At 49.9% G+C, this 12,485-nt stretch overlaps 1 protein-coding gene across 1 annotated transcript in view; it reads right to left on the bottom strand.

The window, feature by feature from the left end:
* Positions 1–8,784: 8,784 nt before the first annotated feature.
* Positions 8,785–12,485, bottom strand: part of IGFN1 (immunoglobulin like and fibronectin type III domain containing 1) — a 61,222-nt gene continuing 57,521 nt past the window's right edge. The window contains exons 20-21 of the mRNA XM_050953793.1: positions 11,498–11,824; positions 8,785–8,798 (exon numbers count right to left, since the gene is read on the bottom strand). Of these exons, the coding sequence (XP_050809750.1) occupies positions 8,785–8,798; positions 11,498–11,824 (341 nt within the window). The remainder of the gene's footprint in view (positions 8,799–11,497; positions 11,825–12,485) is intronic.

The raw sequence follows: 12,485 nt of genomic DNA, 5'->3' as shown, positions 1-12,485 counted from the left end.
ATATTGTCAGCTTTTTCCTTTTGGCCCGGCTCCCGCGGCCGGAGCCCCGCAACCCCGCGGTCTTGCTCCCCAGGCCGGAGGGCGGCAAGTCCCGCAGCCTCGCTCTCCTGGCCGGAACCCCGCAACGCTGCGGTCCCACTCCCCCAGCCTAGCGCGGCAAGTCCCGTGGCCCCGCTACCCCGGCCAGAGCCCCGCAACCCTGCAGTCCAGCTCTCTCAGCAGGACCCACGTGGCCCCACTACCTCGGCCAGAGCCTCGCAACTCCGTAGCCACGTAGCCAGGGCCGGCTTTAGGCCAATTCAACCAATTCCCCTGAATCAGGCCCCGCGCCCAAGTCCTGGTATGGCATACCAGAAAGAGCCGGTGTGCTGTACTGGGGTGGCCCAGCTTCCCCGGGGGCAATTTAAAGGGCCTGGGGCTCCCATCAGGGGCTGGAGCCCCAGACCCTTTAAATTGCCACCAGAGCCCCGCTGCTGGAGCCCTGGGGTAGGGCTTTGGGGCTCTGGGGGCTATTTAAAAAGTCCGGGGCTCCCGTTGCTTCTACCACCCCAACCCTTTAAATAGCCCCTGGAGCCCCGCAGCTTCCCCATGGTTCCCGTGGCTATTTAAAGGGCTGGAGCACTAGAAGCAGGGGAGACCTTGGCCCTTTAAATAGCCCCCAGAGTCCTGGGGTAGCGGGAGGCTTGGGGGCTATTTAAAGGGCCAGGCCTCCAGCTGCCTCTGCTGCCCCGGTCCTTTAAATAGCTGCAGGAGCCCCGCCGCTTCCCCAGGGCCCCCACAGCTATTTAAATGGCTGGGGCGGTGGAAGCAGGGGAGCCCTGGGCCCTTTAAACAGCCCCCGAGCCCCAGGCTGCTGCTGCTGCTACCCCGGTGGGGGAGAGAGGATGAGGGGGCACTCACCTTACAGGTGGGCTGTACCCGCACCCCCTGCCCACAGCCAGCCCCTGCTGCACCCCCTGCCCTGTCTCCAACCAGCCCTGCACCCCCTGCCCTGCCTCCAGCCTTGCACCCCCTGCCTTGCCCGCACCAGCCCCTGTCTCCAGCCAGCCTGTCTCCAGCCAGCCCCTGCCACACCCCCTTGAATCTGCTGTCCTGCCCGCACCAGCCCAGCACCCCCTGCTCTGTCTCCAGCCAACTCCTGCCGCACCCCCCTGCCTGAAGCCAGGCTGTCCCACACTCCTGTCTCCAGCCTGCCAACACATGCCGCACGGCCCTGCCTGAAGCCAGCGAGCCCACCCCACACCCCCGTCTCCAGCCAGCCCCACACCCCTTGCTCTGCCTGCAGCAAGACCCTACCTCCCGTCAGCCCCATGTCCACTGGTGCTCTGCAGTTCCCAGGGCAGCAACCCTGCACACCTGCTTCAATGAGGTGGGCAGGGAGCAGCTGGAACCCACACATGTGCACACAATGACCAGACAGCAAGTGTGAAAAATTGGGATGGGGTGAGGGGTGTAATAGGATCCTATATAAGAAAAATACCCAAAAATTGGGACTGTCCCTATAAAATCAGGACATCTGGTCACCCTAGCACACCCCCAGGGCATGGCAGGGTCCGAAACTTGTAAAACGGAGTTCATTTCTAGTTCAGACCCATCTTTTTAAAAAAGAACTTTAGGTAGAGTTAACATCCATCCATATTTTCCCGGACATGTCAGGCTTTTTGGTTCTTAATTGCCATCTGGGCAATTCCTCCTGGGAAAATAGGGAGGTATGGTAACCCTATTGGTACAAAAAATGCATACTGTGGCATATCCCTTAAATCAGAACTTTTTATAGGAAACTGATTACTAAGAAATGAAAGGCTTTTATTTTACTTTTTTTTTTAAATCATCCCTGCCCACCCCCACCAAAAATGTTCAAATTGGGCCCCACACTTCCTAAAGCCGACTCTGTCCCTAGCCCCGCTCTCCCAGCCGGAACCCCGTGTCATAAACTTAGTCCCAGATTTGGACCTTAGCGTCCAAAATATGGGGGTTAGCATGAAAACCTCCAAGCTTAGTTACCAGCTTGGACCTGGTAAAGCTGCCACCACCCAAAAAATTAGAGTGTTTTGGGGCACTCTGGTCCCCCCAAACCTTCCCTGGGGACCCCAAGACCCAAATCCCTTGAGTCTCACAACAAAGGGAAATAAACCTTTTCCCTTCCCCCCTCCAGGTGTTCCTGGAGAGATGCACAGAAGCAAACTCCGTGAATCTAAACAGAGGGATTCCACCCTCCCCGTTTCCAGCCTTGGAAAACAGAAGTACCGAGAGCTAATCTCTCTTCCCCCCTCACCCAGAGGGAATGCAAAGTCAGGCTAGTAAATCTAACACACACAGATTTCCCCCTGACTTCTTCCTCCCACCAATTCCCTGGTGAGCACAGACTCAATTCCCTGGAGTTCCCTCACTAAAGAAAAACTCCAACAGGTCTTAAAAAGAAAGCTTTATATAAAAAGAAAGAAAAAGTACATAAAAATGGTCTCTCTGTATTAAGCTGACAAATACAGGGTCAATTTCTTAAAAGAAATGTGAATAAACAGCCTTCTTCAAAAGAATACAATTTAACACATTCCAGCAACTATACCATGTAAATACAAAAGAAAAAAACAATAACCCCTATTGTATTATGATCTCTGTACTCACAGCTTGGAAACAGAAGATTAGAAAGCAGGAAATAGAGAAATCCTTCCCATAGCCGAGAGGGAGATTCAAGACAAAGACTCAGTCACAAACTTCCCTCCACCCAGACCTGAAAAAATCTGGTTTCCTGATTGGTCCTCTGGTCAGGTGTTTCAGATTACTTCTTTCCAGGTGAAAGAGACGTTAACCCTTAGCTATCTGTTTATGACACCCCGTAGCCCCGCTCTCCCAGCCAGAGCCCCGCAACCCCGTAGCCCTGCTCCCCTGGTCAGAGCCCCGAAGCCCCGCTCTTCCAACCAGAACCCCGCAACCCCGCAGTCCTGCTCCCCCAGTAGCAGTGCAGCAAGTCCTGCAGCCCTGCTCTCCCGGCCGGAGCCACGCAGCCCTGCTACCCTGGCCGCAGTGTGGCAAGTCCCGCGGGCCAGAGCCCAGCAACTCCTCTGCCCCGGCTGGAGCCCCACAACTCCGCGGTCTCGCTCCCCCTGGCCAGAGCCCCTCAACCCAGCAGCGCTGCTCTCCCGGCTGGAACCCAGCAACTTCATAGCCTCGCTATCCCACCCGGAACCCCACAGCCTCGCTCTCCTGGCCAGAGCCCCGCAACCCCGTAGCCCTGCTCTCCCAGTCAGAGCCCCGCAGCCCCGCTCTCCTGGCTGGAACCTCGCAACCCTGCGGTCCCACTCCCCCGGTAGCAGTGGGCAAGTCCCGCAGCCCCGCTCCCCTGGCCAGAGCCCCGCAACGTCGCGGTCCCGCTCCCCCGGTCGCAGTGCAGCAAGTCCCGCAGCCCCGCTACCCCGGCTGGAGCCCTGCAAACCCACTGACCCGCTCCCCTGGCCAGAGCCCCGCAGCCCCGCTCCTTCTGCCGCGGCCCCGCAACCCCGCTAGCACCGCCGGAGCGCATAAATCCGAAGTGCAGCCCGGAGAGTACATGCCCCACGAATCAGGCACTGCACTGGTTAAAGCCGGCCCTGAGGAGGGCCTCATATCTGATCCAGTCAGCCAGTCCCTAAATTCCTGTTTGTCCTTCTCACAGAGAACTGAGAGATCATTGTAATGGTCGCCCAATTGCCGTCATGGTTTCTTCTTTGCCGTGGGAAGGACAGTCTGCTTGGGCTTGGTGTATGTCAGTTAAGCAGCCACAGAATTTTTGCAACAGCACAGGGCCGGCTTTAGCCAGTGCTGGGCCCGATTAGTGGGGCATGTACTCTCCAGACGGCACTTCGGATTTACGCGCTCCGGCAGTGCTAGTGGGGTTGTGGGGCGCTGGCCGCAGGACCTAAGGCAGCAGCATTTGCCACTCTCGGGCCAGGGGACCGAGGCCGCGGCATTGCGGGGCTCCGGCCAAAGTAGCGCGGATGCGAGGTTGCGGGGCTCCGGCCGGGGTAGCAGGGCCGTGGGATTGCGGGGCTCCGGCCGGAAGAGCGGGGATGCGGGGCTCTGGTCAGGGTAGCGGAGCTGCGGGAGTTGCTGCGCTCAAACTGGGGTGCAGGACTGTGGGGTTGCGGGGCTCTGGACGGGGTAGCTGGACTGCGGGACTTGCAGCGATCAGCAGGGGGAGCAGGATCGCGGGGTTGCGGGGCTCCGGCCGGGGGAGCGGAACGGCGGGGTTGCGGGGATCCGGCTGGGGTAGCGGGGCCACATGGCTCCGGCCAGGAGAGCGGGGCTGTGGGATTGCGAGGCTCTGGCCGGGGTAGCGGGGCCACGTGGGTCCTGCTGGGAGAGCTAGACTGCGGGGTTGCAGGGCTCTGGCCAGGGCAGCGGGGCCGCGGGACATGCCGCCCTCAGCCGAGAAGCGGGATCGCGGGGCTGTGGCCGGGAGAGCGGGGCTATGGAGTTGCAGGGATCCGGCCGGGAGAGCTGGGTTGCGGGATTGTGGGGCTCTGGCCGGAAAAGCGGGACCAAAGGGCAAAAGCTCACATTAACATTGTTTCAGTCTGTGTGTTACTTGGCATCCTGTGTTCATTGTCACCATAGAAGTGAAGGGCTCTGCGTAGAGGGAAATTTGCCTGGGCAGCAGTAGAAAATGTTCAGTAAAATTTGTTTTAAAAATTAAACCTGGCGCTTTGTCATCTTGTGTCATCATTTTTATTTCTTAGCTTTCAGCTATTTAAGTGAACTCTAAAACTTTCCTACTGACTGTTTCCTATCTGCCATTGTATCTCTCCAATCTCCTTCATAACCATCATTGACTTTTTTCCATTTTAATACTATCCCATAGTATCAGAGACAGTGAGAAAAATAGCAAATAAAGGTACATGACTATCTTTCTATCTCTATAGAGAATGATGGATATACATGCATCTGTCTCACATAGAGAGATGTGATGTATTCCCTGTAGCCAGGGCAGGCTTTAGGAAGTGCAGAGCCCAATTCGAACAGAGCACTGTCCAGTGAGTACAAGCCCCACATGTTTTTTACCTTTTTTTTTTTTAAAAAGAATGAGGAGTATGTGTGGCACCTTAGAGACTAACACATTTATTTCAGCATACTTCAGCATATTTCAGCCCAGAAAGCTTATGCTGAAATAAATGCGTTAGTCTCTAAGGTGCCACACGTACTCCTCATTCTTAAAAAAAAAAAAAAAAAAAACAGTAAAAAACGTGGGGCTTGTACTCACTGGACAGTGCTCCGAGTCTTCGGGTGCACTTCGGCAACAGGTCCTTCACTCGCTCCAGGTCCTCGGCAGCACTGAAGGACCCACCATCGAAGACCCAGAGCAAGTGAAGGACCCACTGCCAAAGTGCCGCCGAAGACCCAGAGCAAGCGAAGAACCCGCCACCGAAGACCCAGAGCGCCGCCAGGTGAGTAAAAATTAAAAAGGTGCCTTTAGCCAAGGAAGGGATTCTCACTTGGTGTGGGGCCCTCTTAGGCGCAGGGCCTGATTTGGGGGAATTGGTGGAATAGCCTAAAGCCGGCCTTGGCCCTCCTAATCCAATATTTTGTCTCTAACAGTGGCTAGTACCAGCCACTTCAAAGAAAGGTACAAGAATTTCCATAGTGGAGAAGTATGGAATAACATGCCTATAGGGGACATTTCTTCCTGAGTGCATTGGTTGGTGTTGGGTTTATGCCTTGAAGCATGACGGTATGTATCCCTTTGTGACGATGTGGTTCTGGTGGGACTCAACTGAGAGTGCCAATTCAGGACAAATCGCTTAAACAGGGCAGTTACAGCCCAAGGCTGGAGTTTTTCCACCTCTACGGCAAACCAAACCAGCCAGACAAAGAGGACTTTGGTCTCACCCCACTGGCTAACCACAAGTCACACAAGCAATTCCCTTAGACGCGCCAGTTTTCCAGTATCACCACCAGTGCCACTTGTTATGGGGACAAATGGTTATGAAAACCAACACCTCAATAAAAGAAAAAAGGTTTTCCTGATCCCAAAGGACAAAGCCCCAGACCCAGGTCAACATAAAAATCAGATCTTACCCACAAATCACGCTGTTGCCAATCCTTTAGAATCTAAAATCTAAAGGTTTATTCATGAAAGAAAAAAGATATAGACGAGAGTTATAATTGGTTAAATGGAATCAATTACATACAATAATGGCAAAGTTCTTAGTTCAGGCTTGTAGCAGTGATGGAGTAAACTGCAGGCTCAAATCAAGTCTCTGGAGTATATCCCTCTCTGGGATGGGTCATTCAGTCCTTTGTTCAGAGCTTCAGTTTGTAGCAACGTTCCTCCAGAGGTAAGAAGCAGGATTGAAGACAAGATGGAGATGAGGCATCAGCCTTTTATAGTTTTTTTTTCCAGGTGTAAGAACCTCTTTGTTCTTACTCTGGAAAATTACAGCAAAATGGAGTCTGGAGTCACATGGGCAAGTTCCTGCATACTTTGCTGAGTTACAAGGCTTATCTGCCTTCTCTCAATGGGTCAATTGTATAGCTGATGGTCCTTAATGGGCCATCAAGCAGGCTAGGCAGAGCAAACACCAGCTTGTCTGGGATGTCACCCAGAAGCACAGCAAATTTGAAATACAGACAGTATAGAGCCAATACTCATAACTTCAACTACAAAATGACACATGCATATAGACAGCACAATCATAACCAGCAACCCATAACCTGGTCTTAGACACCTTACATGACCCCCTTTACATAAGATTTGGTGCAACTACAGGACCTTGATTGCAACCATGTTCTATATGGTTCCAGATTATATCAATAACGTCACACCCTTATATTTTCTCTGTATCTAATTTGTATAAGCATATGTAAATTAGACTTTCCAATCCATCATTCTGCCAATGCCTCATAGGTGCTCAGATACTACAGTTATAGGCAACCTTACAGAAACCTAGATGGATCTGTTCTTCCATGAAGGTTTGGCAAGAATCTCAGCAGGTATGGTAGAATGAGGAGGTAGCAATTCATACACAAAAAAGTGGTTGTAGAGTATGTGAAATCAACATTCAGAAGCTAGCTGCTATTTTTATTTTGAAGACAGAATCCCACTTACTCAATGTGGTTTTTATTATTTAATTTCATCTTGACCCTTCGTTGCCATTTCTGTACATCGTTAGCACAAAACATTATCAAGGAAAGCCCTTAAGGGGTGGGAGGGGGACATATCAATAATATGAGCTTCCATGCAAGCATTTGATTGGCTGTCTGAGGATCCAATGGCCACCAGTTTCCGATTCTTGGCTTGGCCCTGCTTCCTATGAATCCATTACCCAGCAACAGCTCTAGCACAGAGTCTATGATGCTTTCTCTCTGTGCTTTCATCAGAAACTGCTGCATTCAGTCCTTCATCCCCCTTTCAATGACCAAACCATTCAACCAGTGCATCCTCAATGGACTCAGGTGGATTCTCATGCAAGGTTTTAGCTCTCTAACTGCTCTGTATCAAAGGTAGTGTAGAGATGGTGGGAGCCAGGGAGAAATAATATTTTCAGCATTAATTTGTTGGGTAGTAGCACTGAGGACAGGAGCATAGTGCAGAGAAGTGCAGCATGGCTCTACCCATGTACCTTGATCCTTGCTACTCCAGTCTTGGTCTCCCACTTACCTCTGCCAGTGCACCTTAATGCTGACATACAGCACCCCCTGGAGAGACCTCCTGGAGATACTGCCAACTTCGTGGCTGTTTTGTTTTTATAGAGAGAGATACTGTTTTTGGCCTGGAGGGTAAAGAGCATAATACACATAACTTCTATTGATAATGAGATAAATGCAGAACTGCTGTTAGCTGAATGGGGACTTTTGGAAGCCTGGTGTAGCTTGTTACACACCAGGCTAAAAACAAATATCTATCTACATCTTAGATGTTTGTCAGGAAGCAAAGGATTGCATTAAAATCTCAATATTTCTCCTAGTTTAAATGACTTCTTTTCCACGCTGGAGGGGATGACTGGGGTTAATCTAATTTGAAATCTGTCCCAACCTTGCTGCTTTGCATTGAAAGCATCTGCTGATCTCCTGCAGCCTTCTTTCTCATACCTTGACCCTCCAGAGGCCAAATGTGAGACCAATGTGACCCCTCAGGGAGGAACAGAACTCACTGGGCAACTCCCACCAGCCAGGAAGCCCTTCCTCTGAGGATCCAGGAACATGCCACCTTTTCTCCCCACCATAACCTTTAAAGTCATGCTCCCCAGTTCTTCGAAGACTTTAAAACATAGGAAACAGAACAATGCCAAACCATGTGAGACAGGCAATCGGAAATCTGATCCAAGCCGGTCGGCTTCAATGAGCTTCTCCAGCAAAGTTTCTGCTTCCAAGAGATTTCTCAGTCATGGTTCATGAGTAGGTGGAATTAGCCTCTTGGCATTGCAGGATGATGTCTCATGCCTGTGGTGTCCATGGAAAGTTCACTCATGGCCACCTCTACCTACCTACAGTTCTCCCTCCACATTCACCTTCTGTGTCCTTTAAGTTTCTCCTTGCTTTGGAAGGCCATCTTTCCCCCCTTTGGAGGGCTGTTGTACAGAATCATACGTCCATTCTGAAAAGATTTTGCTGTTCTAAAAGCTTTTGTTTTCTCCCACACGCATGCAGCACAATGCTCAAGATACAGCTAACGGGTCAGAAAACAAGAGACTACCTGAGACTGTCAGCTGGTTATAAAACTAGATTTGTAACTTTTTGGTACTGTGTCAGTTCTACATAAAAGCTTTGTCATTCGGATGGCTGTGCAGAGCTGTCCTCAGGCAGATCACATCAGAAGGAGGGATCTAAAAGTGAGAGAGAGAGAACATGAGGGTTGTCAATATTAGAATGGAGACCGTTTGGAAGGCATACAGAGAAGAACAACTGAAAGGGTTAAGGAGCTGGAAGGAGTGATTTATGAGGAAATATTACATCATCAAATGAGCTCAATTCTTCCCTGGTGTAATCTCACTGAGGTGTGTTGAATTGCACTAGGCATGAATTTAACCTAGTATATATAGATTGGCTAAACGACGGCTAAGGGGAAACATGATGATTAGAAGGTACAAGCTCCTCAGTGTATGTCTATACTGCAAACAGGAAGTGTGACTGAATCACATGTAGGCATTCCCGAGCTATCTTTGGTCGTCTCCAGCCTTCTTTCTGGTACCTCTCAACTGGGATCAAGCCAGCTCGCTGAAAATCGCAGTGTAGTTGCAACAGCCTGGCTGCTGGCACAGGCCAGCTACTCATGTACAGACCCAGACTCTGGGATAGGTTTGTACTTGGGCAGCCAGCCTGTGCTTCTCTGAGTGCCACCATCACTTCACTGCTGTTTTTTGTGAGCCAGCTTCATCAAAGCTTGCCCAGTGGAGACATACCCAAAGAGGAAGAGGCATTACTTAGGGTGTCACAAAGGAGTGTAAATAGAAATAACAGGATGAAATCAACAAAGGGAACATTTAGGCTGAATATGAGTGAGCTGTGCCAGGCTGTGCCACAGCCTCCCAGTGGAAGTGGTGGGAGATCTACCTGGGGCATTTATAATTACCTGGAGAATATACTGTAGAGAACAACCATGCATGGCCTAGGGGCATGGCCTAGTTGTGACCTAACTGATCTTCTCATCTCCAGTTCTTCAGTCCTGTGAGGACCAAACTATGTTCTAGGAATAAAGGTAGGGTATGCTCAAGGGCTCGCTTGACATTAGATCTTCATTCAACTTTAGTACTTTAAACCTGTGACTGAGTGAAAAGTAACAGCAGGCCAACTTCACCTTTGCTGAATCAGTGGAGTTGCACCGGAGAGGAATTAGTCAGTCTGTCCATACAGACAAGATTGGAATTTAGGAGGCTTTCCCAGCCCAGGATTTCTCTGTGAGTGATGCAAGTAACCTAAAGGCTGTGTAAGTGTTAGAAGCAGGTAGAAAATCCAATGATTTCCCCCAGGATCATTCTAGCCTCAAAAGTTTCCACTATTTTATTTTGTGGAGTACAAATATCATGGCTGAGATGCTGAATATGCTTTGCAGAAGTAAAACAATAGTGTCTCTCTAGAGATTTCTGGTGATAAAGTCTCTTGAGAGACTAATCTGTTCTGTGACCAGGGCACCTGGCCTTAATTTATGTATGGCTCTTCCAATCTGCAAGAATGACTTGGATTAATTTCATACCTGTTGTGAGTTGTTGAATCATGTCATGGTAACATGAGCTATTATTCACAGCAGGCCAGATCCTGAGGTCTGTCTATTCATTCATTCTTTAGTCACTGATTTCAGTAAGAGCTCTGCCTGAATGCACACTGAGTTAGAGACTGAATAATGTGTGCTGAATGCTAGTGCCTTCCTTTTCCTACCCATACATAATCCCTGCCCCATCATACCCATTCTCAAACAACTCCACTGGCTTTCTTTCATTTCTCATCTGGGTCCTGAATTATCCCCTTGAGGAACTTACTCCAGCCTAGCTCATGTCCTTCCCTCTCTGTGCTCACCTTCTCAGCTGCTTTGTCCATCTAGCCTCAGCTTTCTCCCTATTGCTTCAGCCAATCTCACTATGGCTGGTGCAAGAGTCTTCTCTCCTGCAGCTTCCGCCATCTGGCGGAGCTTCTCTGTGACTCAACCTCATTAGGCCAACACTAGATGTCTCTTTCTAAAAAGATATACTCTAGCCCAGCCAGGAGTTATGGGCTCGATACAGGCAACAGTAGCTGTGTAATGACCTGTGCTATGTGGGAGATCAGATTAGCTAATCGTGATGGCCATTTCTAGCCTTGAAATCTATGAATCTCCATCTGTTTTCCAGTCTCAGCTGAAAGCCTCTCTCCTCTCCTTTGCTTCTTAATTTCTATTTCTCTCTGTCTCTCTTGGTCTTTGTAGATGTATTATTGAACTCAGTAAAGCACTCTGGGTAGACACTACTCAATATAAAGTTGCACTGAAGTGGCAAATAATGCCCCATGGTAGCTGGTTGCAAGATGCCCTGGTGGCAATGAAATGCTATCTTACATCACACACACATGGGTGATGCACAGAAGATGATGTGCCAGGAGCCATCCATAGTGTCAGAAGGGACCACCAGATCATCTAGTCTGAACTCTGGCATATCACAGCCTGCTACCAGCACCCGCACACTAGACCCAATAAGTGCTCTGAGTTCTTTAATAACCATGAGCAGTCAGGACCTTGGTTTTTTCTCTCATCTTACGGCTGCATCTCCAGCATCACAGGCCCTCTAGCACAGCACTGGGGCATTAGGATCAGCACAGATTCAGTGTGCACCCTAATGAGCCCACCACTCTGCTCCCTGTGGCACCTTGTTTTTTCTTGGCGTCTCCCATTTGAATACGGACCATCCTTCAATAGATTCCAAATTTGCCCCAACACCACGGTATCGGAGCTCTTCCCAATCTGTAGCATGTTTATCCTCACAACCTCTCTGTGAGGCGTTATCTGCAATTTGATAGATGCAGACTGAGGCAGAGAGACTAAGAGACTTCACTTTACCTTTTATGATAAGCATGGCTTTGCTGACCGCATGGCCCAATTCATTGGTGGCTTCCACCTTGTATTCTCCTTCATCTCTCTTCGTGACACCTGGGATCACCAGGCAACAGACGCCAAAGTCATTTGTGCTGAAGAAGGTGGGGTCTTCTGAGAGATTCCTGCCATCCTTGTACCAGGTGATCTTAGGTTTGGGGTAGCCACTCACTGCACAGCTCATGTGACAATCAAATGCTGTGGTCACCACATGGGGCTTCAATTGGACGAGGAATCTTGGGGGCATATTTTGATTCACCCTCCTGTATTTGGGTAGTCTGACTTTAAACTCATCTATAAGACACAAATACACACTCAATGACTGCTCCAGGGGACTAAAGGCTGGGTGCAGAAGCAGCCTTCAACCATTGCACTTAATATTTGCATTTGGCATCCACCCTTCAAAACTGGCAGGACCTGGCTCCCTAGGTCAGGGTTCATGGCTCCTTCTGTGAGTTGCCATGCAGTGGCCATATGTGTAGTGCCCTGGCTCTCTCTGCTGTATTATGACCCCAGTTACTGTTACTGAGAGTTCCTTTAATCCAAGCACTGAGACTCAATAAAAGGAGACAGAACTAAAAGCTTTGTTGATCCAGTCTGTGCTGCATGTAGCATCCAAAAGTCCTCTCCTAGAATGCAATAGGCTCAATATAAAGCCTGAGCTGTATTCTCTGTATTCTCTTAAGTTTTCCAAAGTCCCATTCAGGAATCTGGAGGGGATCATTAGGTCTTTGGCATATGGACAAGGCCATGGCTCCTTCTACAGATCATGAGGATTACACAATACCAGTCTAGCTCCTGCATGTCACCTGTCCTTCCCAAATGGCGTGGAGTCCTCAACTCCTGGAGGTTGGATTCTGTGGCTTCTTCTTAAAATTACCAAGTCCCCACCATTGAGGTCATAGCCCTTGGCTTCTGTAGAACTCATCGAATTTCAGAGTTTGCTAGGAATTAA

This window comes from Gopherus flavomarginatus, chromosome 5 (genome assembly GCF_025201925.1).
Source record: "Gopherus flavomarginatus isolate rGopFla2 chromosome 5, rGopFla2.mat.asm, whole genome shotgun sequence".
Lineage (NCBI taxonomy): Eukaryota > Metazoa > Chordata > Testudines > Testudinidae > Gopherus > Gopherus flavomarginatus.
The sequence above is the reverse complement of the archived record's forward strand: the minus strand, read 5'-3'. Positions and strand labels throughout refer to the sequence as shown.